At 48.4% G+C, this 16710-nt stretch overlaps 1 protein-coding gene across 4 annotated transcripts in view; it reads right to left on the minus strand.

Annotated features, from left to right (window-relative positions):
• Lgr6 (leucine rich repeat containing G protein-coupled receptor 6) overlaps window positions 1-16710 on the minus strand; it is a 118564-nt gene that overhangs the window by 41541 nt on the left and 60313 nt on the right. For all 4 annotated transcript variants that reach the window (XM_046463946.2, XM_046463954.2, XM_046463939.2 and 1 more), the window contains one exon: window positions 3083-3298. In XM_046463946.2, coding sequence (XP_046319902.1) covers window positions 3083-3298 — 216 coding nt within the window. The remainder of the gene's footprint in view (window positions 1-3082; window positions 3299-16710) is intronic.

Below are 16710 nucleotides of genomic sequence, written 5' to 3' on the forward strand. Positions count from 1 at the left end.
CAAAATAGAGGATAGAACCTAATTCATCCTTGGTACTCACTGCACACAGTGCAGCTTGGAGGGGGGAACCAACGGAGCCCAAGACGATGCCGCCAGAACAGCTGAACAGCTCCCCACGCACAGCCAGAAAAAGGAACATATCACTAATGAATGAGGAACAGAAGGCAATAGATTACATGTGCCTGCTGCTACAAAACAACCCCAACAGCATTTCAAAGACAGAATTTTTAATGAAAAGAAAATGACCATCCTAGATTAAAAAAAAAAAAACCCTGAGGACCCCAAATCATTATTAAAAGAAAAATTAGTCAATAAATTTGAAAGAAGGAACAGCATCATCGCTGCTGAAATTAATTTAGTGTCAGAGAGAAAGCTTGAGATAAAACAGTAACTGATCAATGTGATGCAAAGGGAGTCAATCAGAGTAACTGACATTTCTGGAGGAGAGAATCCAAAAAATGAGACCGAAGATATAGTTAAAGACAAAATATGAAAAAAAAAAAATCTCCAGGAAGATGGAACCTGAAACTCAAAAGTATACATTGCTCCAGGAAAATTAGATGCAGGATGTCTAATATTCTGTGACAATATTGAAGTTACATTATTAAAGTTCAAGAATTTAAAAATATCTTCAAGCCATACGTGGTGCATGCCCGGAATCCCAGCAGCTTGGGAGGCTGAGGCAGGAGGATTGTGAGTTCAAAGCCAGCCTCAGCAACTTAGCAAGGCCCTCAGCAACCCAACAAGACCCTGTCTCTAAATAAAATATTTTTAAAAGGACAGGGGATGTGGCTCCATGGTTAAGCACCCCTGAGTTCAATACCCAGCACCACAAAACCAACAAACAAATAAGTAAACTTTAGTCAGAAGAGAAAAATCACTTCCAAGGGGTAAAAATCAGGCTGGCCTCTAAGATGTTGCTCAGATACCAAGACCACAGGCAGGTCTCATCCCTAGATGCGGGGAGGAGGACAGGGGACAGGAGCTTTGTGAGCCTTGGGATTTAAATCTCAGTCAGTTCCAGAGGGGGCAACAGATTCCTGCCCACAGGGAGCCTCTGTTCCAGTAGAGAAAACAGCCCATGTTTTCTGGGAATAATCGCCCCCTTCCTGAGGGGTTTTAGTTGTCCCATTTTCTTCACACCTCTATCCCAACTGCCACTGAACTCTACCATTCTGGAGTCTAGTTCTGTTTCAGCTTTGCTCCTGCACCAGTACTTTTCCCCCTTAGTCCCTTGTCCCTCCTTATGTCCAGTGGGTCCCCATGCCTCCTAACTCTCTCACAGGCCTGACTTTCATACCAACACCCTGCCTCCCAGCCAAACTGTGAAGTCACCCATGACTCCTTTTCCTCTTGGTCTCCCACCCTCTGACCCCAGTAAACCAGATCAATTTTCCATTCAAAACATTGCTTACAGCCTGCTTTTCCTTCTAGCCTTTCTGCCCCATCCCTAATCTGGACTTTGATGCATAAGAGCCTCTGAACTGATCTCCCTATAACTGATTTGCCCCTGTTCTCATCCATCCTTCACATTGACCTTCTTAAAATACTCTCTTTTAACTCTGGCCTGAAAGGCTTCAAATTCCCCTCTCCCACTGGCAGATGAAAGCCAGACTCTCTGCTCTGATGTTGTGAGTCCCCAAACTCCCATCACCAACCTCTTCTCCACACTCTGCCTGAGGACTCTCTGCTTGCCATATTGGACTATTCACGGGTAGCTGCACACCCCTGACTTCAATGCTCTTATTCTTTTTGCTCATCTAAATCCACCATTTTTCCAGGTCCTGGACCAGCTGCACCTCACCTGTGAAACTTCCCTCTCCCCCCATCTATAATTGCGTCAGCCTCTCTTCTATTCTTATGCTACCGAGAACCTGTACTTACCAACTGGCTATGTTAGCATCAGTTATACAACATCTCAGTTATCTGTTCCCACATTTGTTCTGCTATTGCCCCTTGGGAGAACAGCTATGTGCCATCATCCTGTGGCCCTTCAGTGTCCACACAGGAGCTCTATAAGCACCTGCGGATGCCCATTTGTCTGAGACCCATGATGAAGTTCTAGTCTTCCAGTAGTCTCCCATGGAGCCTGACCTCATTCCCTCATGAAGTCACAGGGATACGGGTCTCACCAAAGCTGAGACCAATCACCTTGTTCTGTTGATCCTCCAGAAACATGTCACCAGCTCCCAGGAGTGGGGAGGGTGTGGTCATCTTGAGAGAAGTATGTGCTCCCTAAGAATATTCATCTTGGTTCTCTAATCTCCCAGAACAGAGAATTAGACAAATTGGTGCCTGTCTTTTCATCTCTGAAATATAACTAAGCATCATTCATTCCCTGGCTTGGAAAATCACACCAGATTTCCAAGAGCAGGGGAAGTAATGTTGCCACTTAGCAGAGTCACCAACACACATGTTCCTGTAGCAATTAGTGTGTAACTCAAAGCAATTACACATGACCTCCAAGCCCTTAGTAATTACCCTATGAACTTACCAATCATTCATGGCAATTAGCTGGGAGCTAATTTGCACTCTAAAGTTCCCATTGGGAAGGCAGAGTTCACCCCAGTCCCCAATTCCTGCCAGGGATGCTATCTCCCAGGTAATTACCCTGATGGGGCTTTGCTGTCTAATTACAAGTGATGGCTTTTTTTGCTTCTTTAGACCTGCAGAATGAGGTGAATTTATCCCATCTCTGTGCCAGAGCATACGACTGCATCATTTTTTCATCAAATATGGTAGAAATTAGTTAAGAAATTCTTGTTTTCTATTCCAACTAGCATGGTAGAGTTGTTATATGTACATAGTGAGAAAATGATAGCTTAATTCCTGTTTTCTGGTTATAGTATTCTGGCATTATAGTGACTCTTAGAGCCCTTCAATAGGTATAACGTCATTTTACTTCATGTTAATCTAATGTGGTTAATGGAGGATGGACATCCTCATCCTTCTTACAAAAGAGAAAGGGAGACTAGGATTTCAGCAACATGCAGAGAAGAGCAAAGCTAGCCAGGCTTCTCGTCCAACTTGAGAAAACATGCAGCCTCTAGGCCCAGGAGGACGCAGCCAGGACAGCACTCACAGCACCACAAGACTGGTGAGGTTCTGGAAGGCGTAGTCAGGGATGTGGCTGATGCGGTTGAGGGCCAGGGTCATGGCCTGCAGGGCAGGAAGATTGTTGAGGGCTCTGACGGGGATCTCTGTGAGTGCATTGTCATCCAGCCAGAGGTGGCGGAGGGAAGACAGTCCCTCAAAGCTCCTTTCTGGGACCAGAGAGATGAGGTTGGCATCCAGGCGCCTGGTGGGAGAGAGGAGGAAGAGGGTCAATGAAGGGAAGGCTGCAGATCAATCTCTGGTTCAATAATGGCTTCCAAACCATCCTGGGACTATTGAAACTTGGCTACTATTAACCCTGTATCCCACTTCTTTAAGTTCCCCTGTTTGGCCTCTATGTCAAACCACTTCTTGTTCCTTTTATGCCAGACATTTCTATCTATAATCCTAATTCTTCCTCTCAGACCCAAGGTTGAACCCATAGCCTATTTGTGGATAACCAGTATTTCCCCCACCACCCCTCCCCAGGCTTCCAAATCTATGCCATGGCTCTCCTGACTGTGACATTGTTTTTTTCAACCTTGTCGACTTTAAGGCCATATAATAGAGATGTCCCCACCATTGACAATGGGAAATCTCTTTCTGTACCCAACCAAAGAAAATGCTTCCCCAAAGACACAAGCCATTCTCTATCACCCACCCCTAGCACCAACTGTTCCTTGTCCCCTCAAATACCCAGGAGTTTTGGGGGGCTTCTGCCAAAGTCCTGGAGTTTCTTGCTGGGTTGATTGAAACGCTTAGTTTGCTGATTCCCCCAGACAGATGGGAGATGGTCTTGCCTGTGCACAACCAGAGATTCCAGGCTGACTCAAGGATTTCTGATGTGGTCTGTAGATCCTGGTAGCTCAGCAAACAAGGAAACTGCCTGTCTTCGCTTTTTACATGTGTGCCTAAGTTATAATATCTTTTATCAGTGTGCTACTGTCTCTGCCTTCCAGTCTGGGACTTAGGCTATCACCCCATGTAGCTGGTCCCATGGGACCCAGATAAGCTGACCCATGACCCATGGATCTACTCCTGGACTTTATTATCTTGAAGGGGTCTTGGGCCTGAACCATGGCTGTCCCACGCAGGCATACAGGATGAAGGGTAGAGGAGGTGACTTTCTATCATCCCAACAGTATAGATCAATTTGTAGAAGGTACAGCTTCTTTCTCTTCCCTAAGTAATTTTTACCAGTATCCTCCCTTTCAAGTCTCTTGAACCCCTAGGAGAAACCTCCCCGCCCCCCACCCGAGATCTCCAGCAAGAGAGCTCTGGGTGGACAGACTGACATGCAGCCTTGGCAGTAAGTGAAAACTGACCAGGGAATCCCTTGATAGCTGCAATTAGAGAAGACCCTCCACCCACATCAATCCTGACCTGATGGGACCAAAAACGCCACAGGGAGCACCCTCTATGGGCAAGGTCTGTCACACCAGACAGGGTCCTCTGGTGGTCATCATTCATCCATCATGGTCTAACTGATTAGATCATCTGGGGATCATTGTGAAAATACTGACTCCCAAGCCCTCTCTGGGAGAGTTCATAAGGACTAGGGTGGGGCCTGGGAATATGTCCCTACAGAACGCTCCAGGTGTTTCTAGGCACAGAAAGGTGTGGGGACCACCTCCTCTCAAGAGAGGCTACCATGGGAGCTTCTAGGGGACTTGGACAGAAAACCCTAATAATTCTGTCCCAGAAGCAGTGTTTGAGAAAGGCCAGCTGCTAAGAAGAAAGCATCTGAGTCCTTCCTCCTGGAGCCCTACAGTCCAGTGGGAGCCAGACAGAGAGTCACAATGAGGCACTATGGTACCTGCCCCATGGTGTCAGGGACTGCCTCCAGGAGAAAGCGGTGTTTACACTGAGAACTGATGGCCAAGTAGGATCAGTCAGGGAGAAGGGGGGGGGGTGGGAAAGAACTCTGAGCAGAGGCAACAGTATGTGGGAAACAGGGAGTGTAGCCTTGTAGGGGACCTGAAAGCACTCAGGTAGGGCTTCCAGAAGGAGGAATGAGGGAAAGAATGAGAGAAGTGTACAGAGAAGTTTGAAGGGTCTCATAAGCAATGCCATGTTATAGAAAATAGGAAGCTCCTGGAGACTTTTGAGCTAAGGAAGGACATGGCTAGATTTTCGCTTTAGAAAGATCCCCTAAGAGACCATGTAGGTATTGGCTAAGGGTAATATTGGAGGCAGAAGATCAGCAAAGAAAGAGTTGCTTTCCATAATGATTATGTCCAGAAAGGGGCAGCCATATCCATCTCATTTGCTCTAGAAACTCAGGAAGTGAATCTGACTGATGCAGTAGGGTCCAGTCCCCAAAAGTACCCTGTTCTAATGGTAATCCCTGTTGCTCTTGACCTGGATAGCACAGTGCCTGGAGGGCACAGTTAAGTTATGCAGAGGCTCTGGGGGTCTCTTTAGCATCTCATAAAGTATTGTGCTTCTTTGTTTCCTTCCTGCACACAAGTACCCTCTCATCCCAGCCTCACCCTCAGTGTGCTTGAATTCCTACCAGTCAGAAACTACAGATGGCATATCAGTATCATCTTACTCCTATCTCCTGCCTATTTAGAAAACCAAGCCTGGAGAATGACAACCACCCACACAGGAAACCGAGACACTGCCTGGCCTTCATGATAACTGCATCACCATGCAGCTCAGCCAGCCATAGACATGGTATTCTTTGAAAGAGCTCCATTCCCCTCAATGTTCACATCAGCAGATACTTAGAAGGCGGATCTACCCTGCCTGGACCTTGACCATCGTGGAACAGAGTCCAGGGTGAGCAATTCTCCACCTGCTTGAATTTCAGTTCCTTGTGTAGTTACAGCCCCCACCGACTGAGTGTGCATTTATGCTCAAAAAAGGTTTTAAGGATCAAGTCATTTATTTTATTTTCATAATTTGCAAGCTTCGCACTCTGCAAGTGAGAAACAATTAGGTATATAAAGGTTAAGTAACTTGCCCAAGGTCAAATATCTGATACATAGTAGAGATGGGATTCAAACCCAGACAATCCAGCTCCAAAGTACACATCCCTAACCATTATGCCATCATTGGCACCCTCTACAAAATTATTGCTTATGTGCCTCACTGATTGCTACACCAACCTGGAACCCTTCCAGAATACCTCACCCCCACTCCATCAACAGTCTCTGGCATTTACATACCTGCCTGACCACCCCTTTGAGCTGCCTAGGTTAAGTAACCCAATTTGGTCATGCTGGCCCCATCATCCCACTCCACTGGGGCAACAGTGGACATATCCAATTCTTCTCTAGGCCTTTGCTTCGCAGCATGTGATACAGGGATGATCAACTTAGTCATCTGTGAGCTTGTTAGAAATGCTGACTCTTAGGCCCCACTCCAGACTTACTAAATCAGAGCCTGAATTTTAATCTAATTTTTTGGGTGATTCATTTATTCATAAGTGCATTCATGTTTTAGGGCCTTTTTTAAAAATTAAATTATTGAATAGTGTTAGTATTAAATGTGATATCTATTGCAATGTTACTGATGCAAATAAGCAATATATTCCTTAGGTAGAAGTTAATTAAATAAATGTACACAGTCTCATAATTGAACCCTAAACAGAAATTGAAAAGAATGACATGAGACCCTCCATCCGATCACTGCAAGAGCTCTTATCCCTCCCCCTTTCACCTGTCACCAGCAGATGTCCACACCATCCTCCCGCCCCTGGGGAGGCCTTCTTAGTGGGGTCACCATCTTAGACAGACCCCTAAGTCCCGAGTCCTGCTTAAGACCACCACAGAGAAAATTTTGAGAAGACTTTCTTAAAGAAAGGTAGGGTTTAGACCAGGAGAAGGAAGAAGCAGGATATCATGAGTGAGGGCCTCAAGGCAGGAAAATGCAGGGGAAGTGGGCCCAGATTCCAGACCAATCCTTACTGGGTAAAGTGGAGAAGGCCCAGCAGCCCACTGCATGCGGGAGCCGGGGGGCTGGACTGGGGCCTGGCTGTCAGGCAGGTCTAGGCCTTGCCCTCTACAGCTGCCTACCTAATGGGTAAGTTCACAGAGCCCTAGAACTTGACTCCCCAAGGAGTGTAATCACATTCCTTCTTTCCTGAAGCCCTGGGCTGGGTGCAGCTCTACAGTGTCAACCAAATAATTATTATTGTTTCTATTTGTTGAGCCTTTGTCATAGGCCAAGTACAGCACCAGATACAAGCATGAAACTCTCAACCTCATCCTGAGGTAGTTCTTATTAGTCCCATTTTACGGAGAAATTAAGCTGCCCAAGGTCTCACAGCTAGTGAGCCTTGGAGCTAGAATTTGAACCTAGGCTCTCTGGAACCCAAATCCATGGGCCTCCCCACTGTCTGATACCAGCACGGAGTGGGCAGAAGTGAGAACTTTGCTCACCTATTTGAGAAGGTCCAGGAAATCAGCCCAGAGGCTGAGCTGGCAGATAGTCCTAGAGAGACTCATGGGAAAGTGCTATGAGACAGACAGGAAGTTGCTTCCTCCACTTGACTGCACATGTGTGAGCACATGTGTGCCTGCACACACGCACTGATGCTCACACGTGTAACCTAGGGTTCTGATCAGTCCCTCTTCTGCATTTGGGAAACCTACAGGCTGGAGAGCTTAGGGAGGGCCTCTTCTACCAGACTGGGTCAAGCATGGCCCCTGCTCAGGGTGGATTTCTGTGTCTCCTCTTAGGGAAGGTGAGGCTGCAGGACCTCCAGGTCTCCTTCTGCTCTAGCAGAGAGAGCCCTGGCTCCCCCATCTCCTGCAGTGGTGAGGTGGAGGAGCGGGCTGGGGAGGGGAGGGACCTGCAGCCCTGTTGCTGCTGCTTGTGGGGGTGAGAGGGAGTCCAGGTCTTTCACTCAGGCCAGGTGGACTTGGGAGTGACCCAAGAGCTGAGGAGATATTACCAGATATAGGGAATAAAAACACATGCTGTCCATTTAAATTTGAGTTTTAGATAAATAACAAGTAACTTTTAGCATAAATTATGTCCCTTGCAACATTTGGGACGATGCCCGGTGAAATCTGAATTTCAGATAAATGAGGAAACCTTTTTAATATAAGTAGTTCCCATACAAGATTTGTCTGTCTGTTTGTTTGTTTATTACTAGGGTTTTAACCCAGGGGCACTCTACCACTGAGCTACATCCACGGCCTTTTTTGTTTTACTAGTTTATTTTTATTTTGAGAAAGAGTCTCACTAAGTGCTCAGGCTGGCCTTGAACTTGTGATTCTCCGCCTCAGACTCCGAAGTAGCTGGGTTTATAGGTGTGCACCACTGTGCTTTGCTGAGATTTGTATTTCATCTAGCAACTCCGATTCAGGGAGCTCCTGGGAGTGTGGATGGAATGTAGACTTAACTTTGGACAGATCTAGCAATAGACCTCCTCCTGTGGCACTGGGTTCTTGACTGTACCCCTTTTCCTTCTCCCCTTCTAACAAGGAGACTATCCAGATGAGGCCTGGGGTCCCCAGGGTGATTCATTGATTCCTAAGTGCATTCATGTTTTAGGGCCTTTTTAAAAAATTAAATTATTGAATAGTGTTAGTATTAAATGTGATGTCTATTGCAATAGACAATTATAGGTACTTGGCAATTATAGGTCCCGGTGATTTTGTGAGGACAAAACACCCCTTTAGAGGTAGACTCCCCAGAAAACGCAGGGAGGAGCAGGGAGAAAGCAGGAATGCGGAAAGGATCAACGCCAGCTTCTACCTTCTCCCCTCTCCCCATTCTGGGATGCTCTGATTCTCAGGGTCCTCCAAATGTCAGCACCTTGGCTACAGAGAAGTCCCTCCCCACCTCCTCCTACTAGTCCTCCTAGTGGGATGGAGTGATCATTGAAGAAACCCTCCCAGCCCCCTTGAGCCAGGGCTCAGGCTCCACTAAGGTCCCCAGCCCTCCAGGGTAGGGGGACCCTTGGTTCTCCTGCCACCTGGGGTTGGAAAGGAGCCGGAGGAGCCTCTGAGCAGCCATCAGAATCCGCCATTTGAGACTAAGAGAACTTTCTGAGCAGCTCCCCATCAGCAGGTGGGAGAGCTGATCCCATCTCTGGCTTGGCAGGAGGAAGAGAGCAATTATACCAATTAAGCTCTGGAATAGAATCAACAGAGCTTCTCTTTCTCCCACGTGGGCCTTGGCCCCTCGAGTGCTTTCTCATTATAATTCTTACCTGCGGTAATAGGGTAGATTAGCAGGGCCCTCGCGGGCCAGTTCAGGCTTGCCTGTGTGAGGAGAAACAGCAGGGCCAAATTGCTCCTCAGCTCCCCCAGCCTAGGGCTGCGTCTGGGGCAGGATGGGAGGAAGCGAGAGTGGGAGCCCTTCTCTCTACTACCCAAGGGGTGGGTGGTGTGAAAGTCATCTCTCCGTAGGACTTTGTGGATTTCTGGGAACATGGAGACCTGATCCCACTTGACTAAAGTAAGATGAGGACCTAACAGGGAGCAAGATATAGCAGAAGAGCTTGAGGTTAGACAGCAGGAAGTTACTTGCTCATAGTGACCCAGAAGGACAATAGTATAAACTTAGAATCACATTATATCAGAACCTGAAGGGATCTGCCGGAGTCACTCACATGAGGAGGCTGTTGGCCTGAGAAATCAAGACAAATGTCCCAGCTGGGTGGCATGCTGGAGCTCAAACTCTACTCTGCCAATCTGACTTTCCTAAAATGATGGGGGGGCAGAAATACTGCAATAGACACATTTCTATTTGGGAACCAGGGAGCTCTTACCACCCACAGAGGCCTAGATTGATCTAATGAGCCCTTTCTAGATTGTTTTTCTCTAATCCATCATATCCCACCACATATTAGTCAAACACAAGACAGAAGGGACAGATTTGGGACTCGTAGTAGACCACCAACTGACCCATGGATATCACCAGGTATTCTTTAAAAGAAATCGTGCATGGAGAGTTCCAGTGCTGGTACAAGCACCTTCTTCCTGAGCACAGGCTGACCTTGAATCTAAAGGCCAATGGACCCCAAAGAAAACCAGGAGGACAGCAGGGGAAGAGGGCCGGTGTCCTTCTCTTTTGTTTCACTCAGGTCAGCCGTGACTTCTTCCCCTCTCCAGCTCTGAGCCTTTGATTCAAGAAGACACAGAGGTGGGACAGAGATCCTCAGGAGAAGATGGAGGCTGAGGACCAGCATTCATGAGGAAAGGTGGGCCGGAAGGAGGCTGGGGCTCATGGCGGAGGGGAGGGCTCCACTGCTCCTCTAGCAAGAGGCAGATGAGGCTTCTAGAGTTCCCACCACCCCCTGACCCCCTGTTGTGACCCCTCCATCCTAAGACAATATCTTATGCCAATCTTAAGACCTGGGGTGTTCCTTTCCCTCATCAGCCCATCAGTTTTCTGCAGAGAAAGGATAGACAAGGTTCCATTTCAGATGGAAAGTTCGGAGAAGGGAGCCCCTTGCCATCTGTCCTGCATAGTTTTCTCTGCCCACTTCTTGCCCCAGTTTGTCTACCTCCTTCTCTCTACCCTCCTGAGTAGGACCGGTTACATAAAATCTGCAGGACCCAACACAAAATGAGAACGTAAAACCCTGTTCAAAATCATCAAGAATTTCAAGAGGACAATAACAGTGTTAACCCAGCACAGGCCCCTCTGAGGTCTGGGCCCCGGGCGGGATGCAGGCTCAGCCCATGAAGTCAGTCCTGCTCCCGACCCCAAAACTCCTTCAAAGTTGTGGGCCAGGCCTTCTCCTGTGACTGTGAGGGGGAGGGAGAGGTTGGCAGGGGAGAGACCCTGAGGACCAGGACTGCTCATTTGACCTACGGTTATTGTCTGCCCTGGGCCAGAGGGGCTGCATTTTCATCCCTAAACCCCACCTCAGCACAGTATAGGCACAGAATAGACTTTCAGTAGAACATGGGGAAGGAAGAGAGGGAAGAAAGCAGGAGGGGGCTGATGTTCTAGAGCTGGAGAAAAGGATAGGGCAGAAGGGGGAGGATATTAAAAAAAAAACCCACAGGCACTATGGAAATGGTTATTCTGTAGGGAAAATATTTCATGTGGGAGCCATTGATTGCCTGTAGGAACCAACAGCCCTGACCAGGAGCCTGCCAGGGAAGGTGAGGGTTCCAGCAGGGAGCAGGCTGGCACCTGCAGAGTGATGAGGAGGGGCCCCCACTCCTGCACCAGCACCGGCCACCAGTGCTGTCAACCTTTGCTGAGAGGGTCACAGGACCCCAAGATGGGAGCACTCCCTGCCCATGCCTTCGTTCTGCTTGGCAAGAGGGCTTGTCCAACTAGAGACCAAGCAGGCTGCATCCATGACACAGCCGCGTATTCCTGTGCCTTTGCACACAATGACACCCCTGTTAAGTTCCCTTGCAGAGGCTGTAGTGTGCCTCCTGCAAAGGCCCTTCATGGTTTCTTGGGGGCTCCACAAAGCCTCTACCCTCCCAAGTCTCCCCCCAGTGCCTATCAGGTCCTCTGAAATGCCCCTCATTACAGATGGTGTCAATCAATAAATTAAATCCAATAAATGTTCACCGAATGCCTACTCTTATGCCAGCACTCTGCTCAGTCGGGGGTCCCAACTTGAATAACAAGAGTCCCTCTCCACAAAAGCTCTTAGACCATTTAATTTATTACCTAATGAAACAACATAAAAGCCTTTGCTAACATTTAGTGAGAAATAGCTGGTTAGCAGGTGTGCTGGATGTTTTACACATACGATCATATTTAATCTTCCCCAGCCCCATGGACTAGGCACCCTATTATTCCCCCTTTGCATGCAGAAAAGGAGGCTCAGGGAGGTGAAGCCATCAGTCTGACTCCAGAGCCTTTGGCTTTAAACCTGTGGCTAGACTGAGACACACACTTTGAGTGTGTGGGAAACACTCTCGGAGCTGAGACACACTCTTTCAGCCTGGGGGAAATCCAAGAAGGCCTCCCAGAAGAAGTGAAGCTGGAGCTGGCTCTCAAGGTAGGAGGCGTTTTCTTAGGGAAAGAGAGAATACATGAGGCAGAAATAACAGAATGAGCAAAACCCAGAGCAGAAAGGTACTTAGTGAATAGTCAGCGTTTAGAAGTGCATGAGAAGAGGCCAGGCCAGGTGGGGGAAGGTGGAGAAGGGCAGATTACGGTAGAGCGACTGTTGAGTTGTATTTTAGGAAGATGATCAAGGCCACAGGGTTGAGATTGGGTCAGGTGGGACAGGTTGGGGCAGAAGGCCGGGAGGTGGTGGGATGCCTGGTTCAGGTGCATGAGTCAGAGCTGTCTTCCTAGGAGGAGGTAAGGGTCTTGGAAGACAAGGCCCAGGAGAGTGGAGAAGGTGGAGTCAGGGAAAGTGGGAGGAATCAAGGAAAATTATGCTAGTTTCTCAAGGCTAAGACCCCATCTACGTACATAACCCATAGTCCTCGGCTGCTCAGGAGAAGGGTTGGTTCTCAGGGGCCACAACTCTGGAACACCATCTGTGATGTATGTGTGAAGTGTGTTCACCACCCCAGTCTCCCAGGTCAGGGGGCCGTGGGAGGCAGGTAGTAGGTGGTAGGAGAGGCCATTTTTGCCCACAGCCAGTGCACCTTATCCTTGTCCTAGGATGGTTTAGGGTGCTGGAGGGAAGAGCCGGGGAACCCTTGAACCAGGGCTCTTCATCTTCAAGTGGCCACCACACAATCTGGGCTTTTGATAAGCTTTCCCTTATTAAGACTTGAGCAGCAGAGCTTGTCCTGAAAGGCCCTTCCCTCCCTACAGAGTGACATCTGTCAGCTAAGGGGAGTAGCACCAGCAGAGGCCCTTAGGGAACCAGGTTTTGGAGCTGCACCCCAAAACAGGACCTAGATAGAGTAAACAAACCCAGAACCCATGTGATGGTACTCCACCCCAGTTCCAGGAAGTTCTTCCTCAAGCACCTTCTCCGTGCCAGGTTCCAGCACCTGTGCAGTCAGAGCAGCAAAGGCCTTCCCAGGCCCACCATGGACTCATGAAGAGTACTATATGGTTTTCGTCTCCTCAGAGACAACACTGTCCTATGGAGCTCTGTGAAGAGAGAAAGGGTACTGTCCCAAATCGTAACCCCTAGGCACATGTGTGTATTGAGCACTTCCAATGTGGCTGACATTACTGAGAAATTGAATTTCATTCATTTTAATTAACACAGGCAGCTAGTGGCCATCATCTAAGAAATTATCTAGGCTCTATGCAATACATTAGGGCCACCGAGATACCTTGAGATTTGGTTCCAGCCTTTGAGGAACTCACAGTGCATTAATGAAGATAAACAACCAACTGTGATGCAGTGTGTGTGTGCTCGTGTGTCAGAGAGCAGGGGATGTGATGTGCACCGAGAACTGAGGGAACAAAATGAACCATGCAAATCATTAGGCCAGAAAGGGCAGGACAGGCTTCCAGGAGGAGGTAGCATTTTTTTTTCCAGAAAAGGTGATGTTTGAAGAATACATGAATTTTCACCAGGTGGACAGGATAGTGAGCATTCTGGCTGACAGAAGAGTCTGTGCAGAGGTGCTGGCCAAAGCCCAACATGGGAGAGTATATCCAGGGGGCTAGAGGTACCAGCTGAGGTACCAGCTGAGTACCAGCTGAGGAAAGAAGAGCTTGTCCATTGGGAAGAGAATGTGCTGGTCCCTGAGGGCTTGATGGATCTGAACTTTAACTTGTAGCAATTGTGAGATTTAAGATTGAGAAAGACAACTCTGCTGGGGCTCTGTTACTTTAGGTACCTCCTCTTCCCCTCTATGGGGTTAGTATCTATACCTTATGAGGATGGGTTAGCTTAAGGGTCCTTGTGGCTCTGTCCTTCTAAGACTAGAAGCCTTCTTTGGACAAATTCTTCTGTTCTGCATCCCTGTGTCCCCAAGACAGGGGGCTTGCTGAGCAGGCAACTTACAAGTGTGTGATGTCATACAGGGGCCTAGGCAGCCAACTCCACCCCACGCCCCATGAGCATCTCAAGATGACTAAAATTCACCATTTGGACAATATTCCTTTTTTAGAATATAGAAGTTGCCTGCTATTGTGTTTTTTTTTTTAAATCTGGCAAGTATTATTCAGTAAGCTTTTAGTGGAGAACAGCTTTTTGAGAGAAGCTTCTGAAAATGAGACCCAGACTTGGAATGCAGGGAGCTCTGGACCTAAGTGCTGGGAAGGATGTCAGCAGAGTTGGAGGAAGGAGAGGCCAACTTTGGACCTTTGAATGACTTTACCCAAATGCGCACTTTGATTTGGGGCCCATCTTTCCCCAAAATTTGCTCACATGGGATGTTAGATCTGTATTTCTTACTGATAAATTTATGGGCACTGAGCTGGGGGTGTGTAGCTCAGTGGTAGAGCACTTGCCTAGCATGTGCCAGGCCCTGGGTTCCATCCTTAGCACCACAAAAAAAGAAAGAAAGAAAGAAAGAAAATTATGGGCACTGCCAACACCATCCAGAGAAGTGCTTTCTGAGAATAGACCATAGCCATAGAAATGAAAACTGAAAGGACCCCTCTCAACCAGGGAATCTTGAAGGGCCAAGTGACTTGGCCAGGGCCAAAGTAAAGACATGGCAGAGGCAGAGAAGGTTATGGCCTTTGAGTCTGGGGTTCTTTGAGTCTAGTGCCCCTTCTCCCTGCTCTTGTCTTTGGGGAGGAGAAGCTGTGTTTTAACCCTTGCCCAACAGACAGCGCCATAGGGATAACAGCAGACACCCTCCCCAGGTCTCTGGCTGAGTCCTGGGAAGGGCTCAAGTCCCATGAGCCACTTCTCAGCGGCATCCAACACTTGGGTCCCTTCCCGTGGGCCCCAGCAGTGACTTTCCACATCCAGAACCCACCAGGCCCTTAGACAACACACTCAAGTTCTGAAGAATCCAAAAACTAAAACTCTTGGGAGCCAGAGTCCGGGCACTCTTGGGGGATGGGTCCCATGGTGACAGAGAGCATGGGGAGCAGGGAGGAGCTGAGTGAGCCATCAGGAGCTTGGAGAGAGAACACAGGCTTCCCTGCACGGGTGGGCTGAGGCAGGAGAAGGGGCCTCCAGTCACCCTTTTTGTTCCCAGCTGGGATTGAGAGGAGGGTAGCCCAAGGCTCCAGCATCCGGTTTCTCTCCCCCTTCCTTCACAGGGAAGGTCTGGGTTTGCTGGAGGAAAGGGACTGTACCAATTCTGATTTACGCCACCTAATAAGATCCTTCCCCTCTCACTGTCAGCCTTCCAATAGATCAAAACAGGGATATTAAAATGAAGGCAATTCCAACTTGTTCTCCGGGCCATGCTAATGCCCAAGCCACCCTTCCCTCCATCTGTCAGGAGAATTGATGGGTGTGCAAGAGCCCCGGGAGGCAGAGAAGCCGCTTCCTTTGTACACATCAAAGGAGGATACCTGAGCATTCCTGCAAGCCATTCCTTGTGTTCTATTCGGCAGCAATATATAAAAGTAATTACGCGCCTCCAGGAGGGAGGCAGGCGGGAGACTGTGTGTCCTTCAGGAGCTGCCCTGAAGACACAGACCTACAGATCTGGGCACAAGGCCAGCTTTGTGGGTGACAATCCCGGAATCCTGGGGTGGGGACTACAAAAAGCCATCTCATCTATCCCCTGTCCTCCAGCCATTGGATTCCAGACACCAGGCTGGTTTCTGGGGACCTTTCTGGCTGTCTGACGTGTGTTTGGGAGCTGGGTCCCGCGGTTGCCCGGGGCCTGGATGCCTGCCCTTGGCGAAGGCAGCTGTGGTTGGTGGAGGAAGAGGCAGACAGGGATTTTCCTAACTTTTCTCCCAAGACTCAGAGCAGTGATGTCAGCGGCTCGGGGAATAGAAGTGACATTCCTGTAATTTGAAGACACGATTAGTAGACCTTATAGTAATGGCATCAGGGGAAACCAAGTCACATATGAACACTTCTAAAGGTACCAAGAGAGAAGGGGAGAAGAAGACAGCGGGGAAAGCCCATATTTGCTCTGGTTTACCTCACTCAGAGTTCCCGTCCTTCCCACAGTTTATTTCTCCTCCTTCATTCCAGAGAGCTTCCTACTCTCTGTGGATCTGTGTGAGAACTGGAGAAGTCACGTCTTCATGATAAGAATCCTCTCCTCTTCAATCTCCCTGCCTCCATCCCTCCACCCATCCCTACGTAAACTCACACAGGCTACACAGTCATCCCCGTCCATGTTGTCACCTTGTTTATCTCTTGCTCAGAATCATCTATAGCTTCCAGGCAACTCCAAACTCTTGAGCTTGGCCTTCGAGATCCCTTCCCTGAAAAGATTCTCTCACTAGCCTCATTTCTGAGAAGGTCCTTCCAATTATCCATTTCATCTGCAAATATGCCTCTCTGGGTACCTCCTTGTTTAAGAGTCTATGGTTATTTATCCCTATTTCTTTGCGGAGGCCTCTGCTCCTGTTTCTCTCTCCTGTCTTCAAAGCTCTGCTTAAAATGCCTCTTCCTAGAGTCTCTGACCTGACCCTCATGTTTCTGTTACCTCCTGTATTCAGCCTCTCCTCCTGATTGACTGACCCCTAAGCACCCTCCACACCCCCACCCTGGGCCAAAGCATTGACACACAGGGAATCTGGACAGAGTCCCTCTCCTCCAACCTAGTAAGGAAAGGAAGGGAACAAGTTAAACACACTCAAAATGCGTCCAGCTAAAATGGAGAGAAACCTAAC

This window comes from Marmota monax, unplaced genomic scaffold, assembly GCF_021218885.2.
Source record: "Marmota monax isolate L192 unplaced genomic scaffold, Marmota_monax_Labrador192_F-V1.1 WCK01_AAM20220418_F8-fsc00099, whole genome shotgun sequence".
Taxonomy (NCBI): domain Eukaryota; kingdom Metazoa; phylum Chordata; class Mammalia; order Rodentia; family Sciuridae; genus Marmota; species Marmota monax.